Source organism: Oncorhynchus mykiss, chromosome 24, assembly GCF_057628025.1.
Source record: "Oncorhynchus mykiss isolate SJ-2025 chromosome 24, ASM5762802v1, whole genome shotgun sequence".
NCBI classification, from domain to species: Eukaryota; Metazoa; Chordata; class Actinopteri; order Salmoniformes; family Salmonidae; genus Oncorhynchus; species Oncorhynchus mykiss.
In genome coordinates, this window is record NC_143045.1 from 17,259,766 (window position 1) to 17,276,154 (window position 16,389).

At 43.0% G+C, this 16,389-nt stretch overlaps 1 protein-coding gene across 1 annotated transcript; it reads left to right on the forward strand.

Moving 5' to 3' along the window:
- Window positions 1-5,895: 5,895 nt before the first annotated feature.
- On the forward strand, window positions 5,896-15,235 carry LOC110503869 (uncharacterized). Its single transcript, XM_021582433.3, has 4 exons — window positions 5,896-6,768; window positions 7,699-7,856; window positions 10,468-10,515; window positions 12,964-15,235. Exons 2-4 carry the CDS (start codon window positions 7,721-7,723, stop codon window positions 13,773-13,775), a joined length of 996 nt encoding a protein of 331 aa, XP_021438108.2. The 5' UTR covers window positions 5,896-6,768; window positions 7,699-7,720; the 3' UTR covers window positions 13,776-15,235.
- Window positions 15,236-16,389: the final 1,154 nt, after the last annotated feature.

Here is a 16,389-nt window from a genome sequence, read left to right on the forward strand (position 1 = left end):
TTGCCCATCTTAATCTTTTCTTATTATTGACCAGTCTGAGATATGGCTTTATCTTTGCAACTCTGCCTAGAAGGCCAGCATCCCGGAGTCGCCTCTTCACTGTTGACGTTGAGACTGGTGTTTGCGGGTACTATTTAATGAAGCTGCCAGTTGAGGACTTGTGAGGCGTCTGTTTCTCAAACACTCTAGACACTCTAATGTACTTGTCCTCTTGCTCAGTTGTGCACTACTCTTTCTATTCTGGTTAGAGCCAGTTTGCGCTGATTTGTGAATGGAGTAGTACACAGCGTTGTACCAGATCTTCAGTTACTTGGCAATTTCTCACATGGAATAGCCTTCATTTCTTAGAACAAGAATAGATTGATGAGTTTCGGAAGAAAGTTATTTTTGTCTAGCCATTTTGAGCCTGTAATCGAACCCACAAATGCTGATGCTCCAGATACTCAACTAGTCTAAAGAAGGACAGTTTTATTGCTTCTTTAATGAGAACAACAGTTTTCAGCTGTGCTAACAGAATTGCAAAAGGTTTTTCTAATGATCAATTAGCCTTTTAAATGAAAAATTTGGATTAGCTAACACAACGTGCCATTAGAACACGGGAGTGATAGTTGCTGATAATGTGCCTCTGTACGCCTATGTACAGTGCCTTGCGAAAGTATTCAGCCCCCTTGAACTTTGCAACCTTTTGCCACATTTCAGGCTCCAAACATAAAGATATAAAACTGTATTTTTTTTGTGAAGAATCAACAACAAGTGGGACACAATCATGAAGTGGAACGACATTTATTGGACATTTCAAACTTTTTTAACAAATCAAAAACGTAAAAATTGGGCGTGCAAAATTATTCAGCCCCCTTAAGTTAATACTTTGTAGCGCCACCTTTTGCTGCGATTACAGCTGTAAGTCGCTTGGGGTATGTCTCTATCAGTTTTGCACATCGAGAGACTGAAATTTTTTCCCATTCCTCCTTGCAAAACAGCTCGAGCTCAGTGAGGTTGGATGGAGAGCATTTGTGAACAGCAGTTTTCAGTTCTTTTCACAGATTCTCGATTGGATTCAGGTCTGGACTTTGACTTGGCCATTCTAACACCTGGATATGTTTATTTTTGAACCATTCCATTGTAGATTTTGCTTTATGTTTTGGATCATTGTCTTGTTGGAAGACAAATCTCCGTCCCAGTCTCAGGTCTTTTGCAGACTCCATCAGGTTTTCTTCCAGAATGGTCCTGTATTTGGCTCCATCCATCTTCCCATCAATTTTTAACCATCTTCCCTGTCCCTGCTGAAGAAAAGCAGGCCTAAACCATGATGCTGCCACCACCATGTTTGACAGTGGGGATGTTGTGTTCAGGGTGATGAGCTGTGTTGCTTTTACGCCAAACATAACGTTTTGCATTGTTGCCAAAAAGTTCAATTTTGGTTTCATCGGACCAGAGCACCTTCTTCCACATGTTTGGTGTGTCTTCCAGGTGGCTTGTGGCAAACTTTAAACGACACTTTTTATGGATATCTTTAAGAAATGGCTTTCTTCTTGCCACTCTTCCATAAAGGCCAGATTTGTGCAATATACGACTGATTGTTGTCCTATGGACAGAGTCTCCCACCTCAGCTGTAGATCTCTGCAGTTCATCCAGAGTGATCATGGGCCTCTTGGCTGCATCTCTGATCAGTCTTCTCCTTGTATGAGCTGAAAGTTTAGAGGGACGGCCAGGTCTTGGTAGATTTGCAGTGGTCTGATACTCCTTCCATTTCAATATTATCGCTTGCACAGTGCTCCTTGGGATGTTTAAAGCTTGGGAAATCTTTTTGTATCCAAATCCGGCTTTAAACTTCTTCACAACAGTATCTCGGACCTGCCTGGTGTGTTCCTTGTTCTTCATGATGCTCTCTGCGCTTTTAACGGACCTCTGAGACTATCACAGTGCAGGTGCATTTATACGGAGACTTGATTACACACAGGTGGATTGTATTTATCATCATTAGTCATTTAGGTCAACATTGGATCATTCAGAGATCCTCACTGAACTTCTGGAGAGAGTTTGCTGCACTGAAAGTAAAGGGGCTGAATAATTTTGCACGCACAATTTTTCAGTTTTTGATTTGTTAAAAAAGTTTGAAATATCCAATAAATGTCGTTCCACTTCATGATTGTGTCCCACTTGTTGTTGATTCTTCACAAAAAATACAGTTTTATATCTTTATGTTTGAAGCCTGAAATGTGGCAAAAGGTTGCAAAGTTCAAGGGGCCGAATACTTTCGCAAGGCACTGTAGATATTTCATAAAAAAAACTGCCTTTTCCAACTACAATAGTCATTTACAACATTAACAATGTCTACACTGCATTTCTGATGAATTTAATTTACCATTTTTTTTCTTTCAAAAACAAGAACATTTCTAAGTGACCCCAAACTTTTGAACAGTCGTGTACATATTAGCCAACACAGCATATCCTACACATATAGCATACCTTGCAATTCAATCTTCTCTAAAAACAGCTGGGCTGCCCAGCTAGTGAAGTATTTTGAAAAGATGTGCAAGAATTGATATTGCCAACAAACAGACATGTGTTCAGAATACATAAATATACACAAAATGTGAAAACCAGCTAATCACTCACTAGGGACCAATCATCTTGAAAACTAAAGCAGATACAATATTTTGGCCCACCTAGCCGTGTTGAGGTAGAAATGGCCTTAACCACCAAAGATCTAGGTGTATTTGATACCATTCCATTGGTGTATTTGATACCATTCCACCAATTCCACTCCAGCCATTACCACAAGCCCGTCCTCCACAATTAAGGTGCCACCAACCTCCTGGGAGGCCTGTAAAAAGAAACTCAGAGTAGGAGTGCTGATCGAGGATCAGTTTTGCCTTTACATTATAATGAATAGATGGGGGGGACCTTGAAACGCTTTATGAATACAGGCCTTGATTACCCAACACCAAATCCTAGCCTTAACCATTATGAGGATGGTAAAATATCTGACCTTGGGCCAGTCGTTAGGGGCAACTTCTACCCAGCACCACAGTCCACAGATGTCCCAAAGAATTCTGTGTTAGTGATGCTAGTTAAGTGTGCCTTGAATTCAAAATAAATCACAGACAGTGTCACCAGCAAAGCACCCTCACACCATAAGACCTCAGACTCCATGCTTTACGGTGGGAAATATACATGCAGAGGTCATCCGTTCACCCACACTGTGTCTCATAAAGACACGGCGGTTGGAACCAAAAATCTCAAATTTGGACTCCAGACCAAAGGACAGATTTCCACTGATCTGATGTCCATTACTTGTGTTTATTGGCCCAAGCAAGTCTTTTGTTATTATTGGTATACCTTTAGTGGAGGTTTTGTTGCAGAAATTCAACCATGAAGGCCTGATTCACACAGTCTCCTCTGAACAGTTGATGTTGAGATGTGTCTGTTACTTGAACTCTGAAGCATTTATTTGGGCTGCAATTTCTGAGGCTGGTAACTTATCCTCTGCAGCAGAGGTAACTCTGGGTCTTCCATTCATGTGGAGAGCCAGTTTCATCATAGCGCTTGATTGTTTTGCATTTGAAGAAACTTTTAAAGTTCTTGAAATGTTCCATATTGACTGACCTTCATGTCTTAAAGTAATGATGGACTGTCATTTCTCTTTGCTTATTTGAGCTGTTCTTGCCATAATATGGACTTGCTATTTTACCAAATAGGGCTATCTTCTGTATACCTTGTCATAACACAACAGATATTCCATAATTTTGTGTTTTGTTGATGGTGGTGGAAAACTCTGTCTCAGGCACAACTCCAGAATCTCCCATACGTTTTCAATTGGTTTGAGATCTGGTGACAGTGGGCCATGGCGTATGGTTTACATCGTTTTCATGCTCATCAAACCATTCAGTGACCATTCATGCCCTGAAGATTTGAGGCATTGTCATCCTATGGGGGCATAACCATGGTAGCCAAAATAAAAGCCAAAATAATAACTTGGCCAGCCGTTTTATTATACACGGCCCTAAACATGATGAGATGTTCATTGCTTATTAAATAATTCAGGAACCACACCTGTGTGGAAGCACCTGCTTTCAATATACATTTATACATGATTATACATGATTATACATGAATATACATGATTCAGTGAGGTTGGGCTAGATGCGGAAGACACATTTCAGTTGAATGCTGCATTCAGTTGTACAACTGACCTTTCCCTTTCATTGCACCTATGCACCTTTCCCTTTCATTGCACCTATGCACCTTTCCCTTTCATTGCACCTATGCACCTTTCCCTTTCATTTACTTAAGTGTTTCCATTATTTTGGCAGGTACCTGTGTATGTTTAAGCCTATCTGCCTTTCCCCCTGAGTAGATCATATGTCATACAATCTTGTCTACACTATGTATAGGATGATAATTTTGTTTTTTTATTCTGTTTTTTAAATTAATTGGGGTTTTGTAATTAATACGATTCCAATGTAACAGATATTTAGTATTTTAATGTGAAAATAAAAAACATAACATTGGAAATGATTTTGTGTATTCATTCCATCAGTGGTTGAGTAATGAACACGAGGGGAGACAGAGAGCTGGTTTCAAGCGCAGGGCGCACCAGGTGTTTATTGCAAAGAAGGCAGGTAGCTGGGCCCAGGGGCAGGCAGAAGGTCATACACAGGAGGAGGCAGGTAGCTGGGTCCAGGGGCAGGCAGAAGGTCATACACAGGAGGAGGAAGGTAGCTGGGTCAAGGGGCAGGCAGAAGGTCATACACAGGGGGTCCAAAAGGGCAACAGTACAGGCAGGGAAAAGGCTAGAAACATCGTCCGGGAGATCAGGCAATAGGGAGATAATGGGAAATCCGATAGGCTAAAGTACAGGCAGGGAATAGTTTTTGCCAGCCTCGCTAACAACGCCTATCATTCATGGGAAACCCAGCACTCAAAAAGCTGTGTGTCACAAAACAAACAACACCTCACAGTGATGGGGTGCAAAGAACTGAACTAAATAGTGTGGGATAATGACATACAGATGTATGAACAGGTGATTAGAATTCAGGTCATTGGGATCTGCGTTCAGGGGATCTATATGTTTGAGGGTGTGAGTTGGAAGCAGACGTTACAGGGTGCAGATGTTTGCCAACATCTTTGAGGCATCAGTAACTCAATATCACAGCCTGGTCTCATAGACTAGACGTAACATAGTAAAGTTAAATCCGGGACAACCAAATTAGTATGATATGTTATGTTAGATATGGTTACATAAAACAGATGGTCACGTAAGGCAAAAACAAAAGTACGGTGATTGGTCGGGGTGAGCAGATAACACGAACATCAAGCAACCCAAAGGTTTGAATCTCATCTCGGACAACTTTAGCAACTTTTCAACTACTTACTACTTTTTAGCTACTTTGCAACTACTTAGCATCTTAGCTAACCCTCCCCTAACCCTAACATTAACCCTTTTAGCCAACACTAAACTTAACCTTAACCCTAGCAAAGCTAACGTTTGCCAACTAGCTAACCTTAGCCACCCAGCTTGAATTCGTAAAGATATCATACATTTAGAAAATTCATAACATATTGTACGTTTTGCAAATTTGTAACATATAATACGAATTGTAATTTGTAACATATCATACGAATGGGTGATGGACATTCACAAATTAATAAATATCATACCAAATGTAGCATATCATACTTCATACTAAATGTAGGGTCTCGGATTAAGGTAAAGAAAAATACTAAATGCTCTGAGACCAGGTTGACTCAATGATTGACAGACTTAATTCATGGCCAATTAAGCCTAATTATGCCAAATGTTGAGAAACTATTTAGAAACGTAGATCATTTCCCTATAGTCTTAACAGCTAGGCCTCTCCGTCAAGCCTAGCAAGACACCCCCCCCCCCCCATCAGGTCTGAAATGACTGGCATTAGCCTATGTCAGGTTGTCTCAGGGGACACGTGTCAAGAGCAATGACCCTGTCCATGGTCCTGAAATTAAGTCAGTTATTTGGAGTGCATATTCTCAAAGTAGCCCATTTGATATCGTAAGAGGCCTGGCTGGAATAAACAGGCTTTGGTGCCACCCCAACATTTGTCTAACCAAAAGTACAGCCATTTTAATATTCATAATAAAGGCTCTCCTGTCCTGTCTCTTCCTTCGGACTACTGCTATATCGATCCTGGCAAAAGTCGATATTGGGTACGGCCACTTCTTACAACAAGCTGCACTCTAGTCGTACGATCATCTCGCGTGTTCCGGTCACGATGTCTTGTTTTCATCATACGACAGTAGCCTACAGTACCAGCTCAACCAGCGCAACCCAACGGACGAGGGAGGAGAGGGATGCTGCGCCTGTCGAAATGTATCGCGTTCCGTTTCAATATGTTACACAGATGTAGACTACAATCTACTTGCTTATGGTGACCTTGTTATGAGTATTATTTTTGCAATAACATTGACTGACGCAGCGAGATGGTGCGGCAGTAAGGAATATATATTTATCCTGTTGTAGCCTCCCAGGACCGTTGTGCGATGCGTCGCTGATTTTTTTCTGCATACAGGCTATCCTTGATAGATTCGTCGTCTTTCGTCCTTGATACAACGTTGTCGTCGGCAGATAATGTTGAATTGAGCTCAATTATTGGACGAATAGTATAAATGGTTTTGGAACATTCCTGGAAAACAATCATGTATGGATCGAAGAACTTGTTTATAGATCTTATGAATTTCATATAGTAATTCTGTGGGACTCAGTTCAAAATTATCTAAAATAGCACGGTAAGCATGGATCATTTTCATAACATTTCCACATCTATTGAGTGTATTGTAGGCATGTAATCTATTGATAAATTGAATTATACTGGTATTAGGACTGTCAACATACCGTAACCTACCAAGCATGTTGCGTTGGTTTCTCCCATCTCTCTATTGGATGATCAATGAACCTTTTACCGCATGACCTCAATGGTGAACTCATACACACGTTATCTTGCCTGACATCACCATCATCAATCAATGTGGGTTTTTATTTATCATAGAATATATGGAGACTTCGGTGTTTCTCTTGTTGTAATGCTTAAGGAAAATGTATGTCAGGTGGTATTCTAAACTGCATTATAAAGTAACATTAAATAATTAACCTACAGGGAAGTTCAATAAAGAAGGGGGAAAGATACTGCAAATGCATCATTACACACACACACACACACACACACACACACACACACACACACACACACACACACATTTGTAATCCTTTTATTATTGTTCATCATTAATAGCAGAAAAGTGACACTTATACACATGCAGGTATAATTAGGCCACAAGGCACTAAGTGGTATATATATGGCCAATATACCACGGCTAAGTGCTGTTCTTACGCACGACGCAACGTGGAGTGCCTGGATACAGCCCTTAGCCATGGGATATTGTCCATATACCACAAACCCCCGAGGTGCCTTACTGCTATTTTAAACAGGTTACCAACTTAATTAGAACAGTAAAAATAAATGGTTTGTCATACCTGTGGTATACAGTCTGATATACCACGGATGTCAGCCAATCAGCATTCAGGGCTCAAAACATCCATTATAAACCACGTTGCATTGTGCGTAAGAACAGACCTTAGCTGTGGTATATTGGCCATATACCACACCTCCTAGATCCTTATTGCTTAATTAACGCCCTCTGACCCCGTTCTCTGTGCAGGGTGCAGGACAGGTGTGTCATCATGGAACCTACAGGCTCCACCTTGGACATGCAGATGAAGAGTGTTGAGAGGAGTACAGTGTTTCTCAGACAGGAACATCTCACCCTACTGCATGGCCTACACCTGGAGATCCTATCCTTGCAGAAACGATGCACCGGTGAGTCTATACATCACAAACACACACACACAATTACATCATTTCCTGTCAGTGACTAATGTATGGTGTGGTTTGTATTTAATCAGGCTTTGTGGCAAGCGATGCGGGACAGAATACATTATAGAATTAATACACTCTATCTCTCTCTCTCACACATCATACATAATCCATAGACAGATGTCATAACCCATATGAAGGAGGCTCAGCTCTGTCCACTTGACACGTCAGCAGCAAAGAACAGATCCAGAGAGCAAGAGAGAGAGAGAAGGGGTGGTCAGATCAAATTAGACTAGTGGAGTAGACTGTGACCCTCTTTACAACAGCAGTATTACTGCAAGCCATGCAGAGGGAGCCCTCACTGCAGAACAAGATGTAGCCAAGAAGGCCATGAAGCATCCCTATCGATGCATCTCTTCTCTGCCCTCGGCTCTCCTACTGTTGAGTTAAAGGGCATCACCACATGGTGTTATGGTTTGACTGACAGACTAGGCCTATACACAGCAAAGATGCTATAGGCATCAAATCTTAGATACAAACTCAATGTAGCCTACTGCACTAGTCTCTCAGCGCAAAAGTTCCTTGGGACTATTAACTTTAACAGAGCAGGTTTACCTCAGTGAATCCTCTCCCCACTACAGCCAGGGTTTGTTTCCATGAAAGGGAACCACAGGTCAATACCTTCCTGTTCCTGGTAGTCAGAGGGTCTGATTCCTCCTCTCTGCTGTGGTTCATCTATTATCCTCCTCCTCTTTCTCTTTCATCATCCCTTTCTCTTTCTTTCTTTCTTTCTTTCTTTCTTTCTTTCTTTCTTTCTTTCTTTCTTTCTTTCTTTCTTTCTGTCTGTCTGTCTGTCTGTCTGTCTGTCTGTCTGTCACTCTCTCTCTCTCTCTCTCACTCTCTCTCTCTCTCTCTCTCTGTGGAGGTTGGTGGGATTTGCTGAGCAAGCAAAGAAGGGTGATAGGTTAAAGGATTTACTGTGCTTATTTTGGGAGGTAAACTGTCTATTCATGTGAGTGAGAGGGCATTGGCAGGGAAAGAAAATAAATACCGCACAGTATATTTTAGTCTTTGTCCTTGAGGGCAACCCAAGCATGGCGTCTGTCTGTGCTGACTGGAGAAGTGCTTAGAGTCCACCCAAATAAACAGAATCAGTTTAACTCAATGGGATTACTGTATGTCCAGTCTACACAAGGCCCTAATCATGTCTGTTTGAACTGTCTGCAATCAAGTTATTTGACGAACTAGATGCAAACAAATACATTGGACATATTCAATAGCAACACTTTTTTTAAACTATTTATTTTTCAATGACGGCTTAGGAGGCAGAACAACAGATTTGTACCTTGTCAGCTCGGGGATTCAAACTTGCAACCTTTCAGCTCAGGGATTTGAACTTGCAACCTTTCAGTTACTGCCCCAACACTCTAACCACTAGGCTACCCTGCCGCTAGGCTACTTCAATAGCACTACAATTACAAGTAGAGATGAACATGGGTAACAGGGAACCCGGGACTGTCCCGAGAACACTGTTCACATTTCCTGAAATAATTAAATGAAAGACATGAAAAATGACACAATTTCCCCCCAATGTTAGCACTAATGCAGGCCCTACACATAAGTAAGTGTCAGATCAGCAAAAAACAAAACAGCAGATTATCCAAACAAATTGTCAATGAAGCCTTTAGTCTATCTAGCGCATTGACTTCACACAAAGTCGCCATAAATTCAAAGTGCATGCATAATTGACACTGCCGGACTGCACACGCGACCCAAATGCAGTTAAACCCTACAGGAAACCCCTACTATAAGCCTTTTGACTACAAAATAACGTGTGCCTCTTTTAGCTGTCATGGTGAATCTTCAGACAGTCACAAATTTGATAGGCTTATACACAATTCACTACATGGGTATCTCTGTCACAGACATGAAGTCTGTTAACAATTCAGAGAGGCATGAGGAAAATGTAGTCTTCTCCTGTCCTAGAGCCTAGGCTATTTTCCTATCCAGTTCCAATCCTAGTGAAACCTAAAATCCTGATTCCGGTCTTGCATGAAAATCCCTAACTTTATTCTGTAATCCATAGGTTGCATTATCAAAGCACGTCTCTTGCCTGCATGTCAAAATACCGCAATAACATTTCCCCTGCTTCTCTGCGCTGACTCATAGCCTAGCCGACTTGCTGCCCATATGAGTGCTGAGGAAATATTCTGTTGAAGAGTATTTTTCTCCACTCATACAGGAGTAATAAAGACCTAGTGCACAACAGTTTTGTATTTTTGGGGTGATTTATCAGGGGGTGCTGCAGCACCCGTACTTCCCGTGGCTATGATGGCACTTCCGATTTTTGCTTATTTCCCTGAGACTCTCAGGTTAAATATGAATTATTCCTGGTATTGAAACTTTGTCGATTTTTGTGAAAATATGAATCCCTAGTTCCGATCAGTTTTAGCATTTAGTCTTTCAATGAGACACATCCCGCATTCCTTTCTTTTATATTTTTAAATTCCTATCTGTCTCCTAGACTTACTCATATTACTCATTTCTGTCTCACACATTACTCATTCATGTCTCTGTCTCACTGATGTCTCATTTCTTGTCTCTGTTTTCTCAGAGTTGACATCTGAGCTGAATGTGAAGCCTCCAGGCAAGAGTGAACTGGGTAAGTTCTGTGTCTCTCTCTCTTTTTCTTTCTCTCTCTCTCCCCCCCCCCCCCCCCCCCCTCTCTCCAAGCTTGGCTTTGTGACACTGACTGTTTGTCCTCTTTGGCTCATCACCCCAACTCCCCAGCTCACCCTCATGGCAGTATCCCTCACTTTACCCATCCCCCAAGGGACATCCCTATGATCGACCTCCCCAAACAATCTCTCCCTTCTCCCTCTCCCATAAAGACCATATTCCAAAACAATCATCATATAGGGGATTCACATGTTATGGCTTGATCTGCTGTTACCAGGAAAAACATATAGGAGGATGGGAATTGGGTAGGTTGGCAGCAGAGTTGAAGTTCATGAATATGAACCATCAGACAAAAGGCTGTGTATGCACCTTAATAGGTTGTTTGTTGAATTGGAATGTCTAGATACAAGATGGATATTATGCTAATATCTTAGCTTAGATAATTACAGAGACAGAGGGGATGGGAGGGAAGGGTGGTGGAGAGAAAGAAAGGAGATGGGGGGGTCATGCCCATCTGCAGCCCATTAGAACTCATCAGGACCCCCCTATTTTTCCAGAGCAGTCCATCCCTTGCTCTATCACTCCGCCACAGCCCCCCCACTCCTCCATCCTCGCAAATTGATCCATCCATTTTTACTCCCCTCTCATGTTCCTCTGTGCCCTGGTGGAGGGATCCAATTACAGTCTGTTTGCTGAGACAGAGAGGTGGAGGGACAAGGGAGGATGGTACAGTTAGGGGGGCACAAGAAAGTGTTAGAGGGACAGTAAGAGAAAGAGAGAGATAGAGAAAGTGGTAAAGAGGGAGTGAGAGAGAGGGGAGAGAGAGAAAGAGAGAGATAGATAAAGTACTAAAGAGGGAGTGAGAGAAAGAGGGAGAGCGAGAGAGAAGGGGGGAGGGGAAAAGGATGGAGAAATGGAGATTAGATTACATAGCATTTTCTATATTTGGAGCATGACCTCACCACCCTGGTCTAGTGGGTGACAGTTAGACAGAGACCAGGGAGAACTACACCCAGGAGAGAGAGAGCTGGGGTTACCCAGAGAGAGGGGGAGGGGAGAGAGACATGAAGGGAGGGAGGGGAGAAACAGAGATGGAGAAAGAAAAATCTGTAAAATAGTGATTGGGATCGGGAGAAGAATTAAGATAGAGGGATGGAGAAAGAGGTATGGAATGAGAGAGACTGGTACAGAGAGAGGGATTAAGAGGGATGAGAGGAGAGAAGAACAAGAGAAAGAGAGGAGGGTGAGAAAGGAGATAGAGGAAGGAAGGGCTACTTATATGAATATCAGGTTCCTCCTATTCTAAACGTGAAGCAGCAATCCTAATATAGGCCTAACGAATATCTCTACTGATCATTTTACAATGATTTTATATCAGAGTTTCAACTAATCGCAGCACCTTTTGCTCCTCTTTTTGGGGGATTCTTCCTTCCCATCCATCTTCTTTGACCTAATTCTTGGGTCAACCAGCGTACCAGAGGCTGTGGTGTAATTCCTCTCCCTTTGCACAGCTGTCTAAGCCCAAATCCACAGCTACAGTACAGCTACAGTTAGGTCTGACTAAGGCTTTTTTCCTATTAGAGGGATTTCAATGTGATGGAGAACCGTAGGTTTGACCAAAAACCCCTGCAAATGTTGTACAATGATTTTAAACTGGCGGTTAAAACTGGATGCAATGATGTTTTCACTGCCAATTCCTGGTGTAATGATGACATCAGTGCAGCCAATTTTGTCCACTGGGAAATAAGTTATTATGTTACTAGATTGAATTAAATATCGGCCACCAACCCACCAAAACAATCACCTTCCTTCCCCTCCAATCACACCACTGCACGTGAGCAGTCTGCCAGTCTGCTATCTTCAATCTCTCTCTATAGTGGGTAAGTGGCAGCAGATGGCACATCCTGCCAGTGGCCATGCCGTGGTTGGTAGGGATTGGGTGGTGGCTACTGGCAGGGATTTCCTCAATGGCTCTGTAATCCTTTGCACATATGTGCTCAGTCTTCTGCCTTTGTCCAGGCAATCCCTAAACCCACATACCATTTCTGCCAGATTATCTACAAATGTGCATTGAGGGTAAATTGGTGATTGAAAGCAGCAAGCTCTGGTCACATTACTTCATTTCATATCCATTTGACTGACTGGATCATATCCAGGCTGTGTGTTATTTCTCTGTATGTGCTCTATGCTCTGTTCTCTGGTCCTATGTCCAGATGAACAGGGGGTTGGGGGATGGGGTTAGGAGTGCTATGTGTGGGTAATATGTCAGCATGGGTAATAGATGCCAAGTACACACGGCCCTTAATGCAAATCCTGGCAGCTGCATTTGGGGCTTGTTTTTCTGTCTGTATGTTAGTCATCTGTCTGTGAATCTCTGATGATTTGACTTGTGTGTGCTTATCTGTTTGTATGTTTGTGTGTCTGTCCTCAGACCTGGCGGAGGACGAAGAGCAGCTGGAGGCCCGCTGTCTGGAGGTCGAAGATCGCCTGGCCGAGCAGCAGTGCACCCTGGGAGAGCTGCGTAAAGAGCTGATTCACAAGGGGGCGCTGGTAGGCGCGCTGCGGGCTAACCTCAAGGACAAGGAGCGCCGCTTCCTGGACGAGCTGAAGAGCCGCAGCCACCGCTCCACGGTGCTCAACACAGAGCTGCAGAAGCAGACCGAGGCGGCAGCCTACCTCTCCTTCCAGCTGCACGCCGCCCGCCAGAAACTGCACCACCAGAGACTGCAGCAGAGGCAGCAGGCCCTCAGGGAGAACCGCGAGAATAGGGATCATCATGGGAAACCCCCTGGGCTCCAGTACAGCCAAGCAGCTGAGTGGGACACCGCCACCTTTTCTCCATTTTCTCCTCAGTCGCCCTCCGGTTTCTCCAATGCCTCCAATGCCAGCTCCGCCATAGCCTCCCCTGTGGTCAAGCCTAAACGCAGGGGCAGCAGGGCCACATCAGGGCACCAGCTCCGGGCGGAGAGGGCCAGGGAGTGTGTCCCCCAGGAGAAGGTGATGGGTCCCGCAGAGCCCACCGCCATGCCTGACCCAGCGCTGTTCCTCCACCCTCACCGCAGGCACCACAGGTCCAGGGCCAGGCATTCCCACTCCCCGGCCCACAGACAGCCTCCTCTGGTGGGGGAAAGAGGGGAGGAGGAGGGGGGTGGAGAGGGGCCAATGGAGCCCCAGGATGGAGCTCCTCCTAGAATGGCAGCCACGGCCACAGCGCCACCTGCTGGTTGGTCAGATCAAGGCTGAATAGCTAGCCCCACTGTGACCATCTCTAGAAATGCATCATCATCACTAACATCATCATTACTATCATCATAATAATTGTAATCATCATCCCTATGACCGTCTGATTTTATTAATACTGTAAATTGCCCATTGTCCTACACCTTGATGGAATTGATTCTGAAATGAATATAGCATTGTTGATTATAATCCTATTAACTCTAATGACTGGTATTTAGATGTATTGCTATAATGGACACTTTTTATAATTATACATTTTGACATGACCTGAATTAACTCAAACTTCCAGGTGTACGAACACCCAAAGGGGGTTGTTGTTACAAATCACTTCACGTCAATGTGTGGAATCATGTAGTTGAATGCATTTACACTGGCGTCGCTCTATATAACGTTATTATGGGGCCTTATCCGAGTGTGGCGTCCTTTGTGGAGGTTAGTTTAACCTATGGCCTGTAGCCTTAGACCACAGCACCTACTGTGCAATTACCTTACCCTACTATGTCGTTTTAGGGCCAACCATAAATCAACACTGGGTCGCCCTTGTAGAAAAAATTTGTCTGACCTCTGTTGCGTTGAGTCACAGTTGGGTAGCGTTTGAGCATCTGCATCTGTGTATGTCCTTGCTGTGAACACGATTGATCTTCAGATCTTCATTGTTGGCCTTCACTGGCAAAGGTCCCACAGGTCCAAGAGGGGTAGTCATGCCGTCCTATCCCACTGAATCTTTCTTTATTCCATTGGTCATACAATAGGTAGGCCTACAGCACACTATATATGTTATACAATAATTTAAAGTAACATTAGTTCACTGGCCTGACACAAAAATCTTAGTGGGTTTCAAATAAAATGTGCCTCTGAACTTTAAAAAAAAAAAAAAAAACATATTAGATCACAGGATTACAATCAATCAAATGTATTCATAAAGCCCTTACCTCAGCCGATGTCACAAAGTGATATACAGAAACCCAGCCTAAAACCCCAAACAGCAAGCAATGCAGATGCACGGTGGCTTGGAAAAACTCCCTAGAAAGGCAGAAAACCTAGGATGAAACCTAGAGAGGAATCTGGCTCTGAGAGGTGGCCAGTCCTCTTCTGGCTGTGCCGGGTGGAGATTACAACAGTACATGGCCAAGATGTTCAAACATTCATATATGACCAGCAGGGTCAAATATTAATGATCACAGTGGTAGAGGGGGCAACAGGTCAGCACCTCAGGATTAATAGCCGATCATTCAGAGTTAGAGACAACAGGTGCGGTAGAGAGAGAGAGTCGAAAACAGCAGGGTAGCACGTTCGTTGAACAGGTTTCCATAGTTGCAGGCAGAACAGTTGAAAATGGAGCAGCAACACGACGAGGTGGACTGGGGACAGCAAGGAGTCATCAGGTGAGGTAGTCCTAAGGCATTGTCCTAGGGCTCAGGTTCTCTGAGAGAAGAGAGAAAGAGAGAGAGAAAGAAAGAAAAGAGAGAGAAAGAAGAGAGAAAAGAGAGAGAGAGAACATTGAGAGAGCATACTTGAATTCACCCAGGACACCGGATAAGACAGTAGAAATACTCCAGATATAACCGACTGACCCTAGCCCCCTGACACAAACTATTGCAGCATAATTACTGGAGGCTGAGACAGGAGGGGTCGGGAGACACTGTGGCCCCGTCCAACGGTACCCCCAGACAGGGCCAACCACAGCCCCAAAACCACTAGGGGGATATCTTCAAACATTGTTGAAGCTTTTGGATGAGTTAAACTGGAGTTCCTGGGTAAATAGGAGTAGGTTGTAATCTAGCAGATGCTTTGCATAAACAGGACACTTTTGGGTGATAATATATTGGGACCAGTTTGGCCAGATGTTTCTCTCAGGTTTTGTGAGGTGTTTGTAATACCGTACACAGAGAAGAGTGTTTGATTTGATTTGAATTCTTCTTTGTGTTTTTATGACTGATTTGATTTCACTATTACTAGTCAAGCAAAAAGGGTTGTTAGGGCCTTCTGGCAGATTTGTCTCAAGTCTCAGAGAGCTGAGAGGAGAAAATGTTTTCTAAGTAAAAGGGTCATATTGGTTATATACACGGTAGATTCCAAGCTGTGGAGGCAGCATCTGTTGAAAGTCATTATTTGACACAATAGAAACAGCCAATGACATTGAGTTGCACTTGGCGGACCCCAGTGGTGTAGAGACAGAATAGCACCCAAACAGATTAAGATGTGGGGTGTCAATGGATCTGAAGATTTAGCCTAATCTATTTGAGCTTTTATGAGCTTTTAGTTGATGAAATTGGTGGATTTTACATTCAATGTCAGATTCTTACATTTTTAAACCGTTTATCTCGGTAGGTAATATATCATAACACTTATATGAATGTACATATACACACACACATATATATATATATATATATATATATATATATATATATATAGTCTGATTATAACTAAATATAACAGGAAGGTCATTTAAAAAATAATAATTGTCATTTAGCAGACACTTACAGTAAGTAAGTGTATAGGTTTTCATACTGGTCCCCTGTGGGAATCAAACCCACAACCGTAGCGTTAGCAGTACCATTCTATACCAACTGAACCACACAGGAAGAGTCATCTATGGATTATTAAATACATG

Excerpts from the sequence above, each read along its gene's own strand:
- LOC110503869 (XM_021582433.3), top strand. The coding sequence starts at position 7,721 with ATGGAACCTACAGGCTCCACCTTGGACATGCAGATGAAGAGTGTTGAG. Across the intron at positions 7,857-10,467 it reads CTTGCAGAAACGATGCACCG|AGTTGACATCTGAGCTGAAT; the intron begins GTGAGTCTATAC and ends CTGTTTTCTCAG. Across the intron at positions 10,516-12,963 it reads TCCAGGCAAGAGTGAACTGG|ACCTGGCGGAGGACGAAGAG; the intron begins GTAAGTTCTGTG and ends GTCTGTCCTCAG.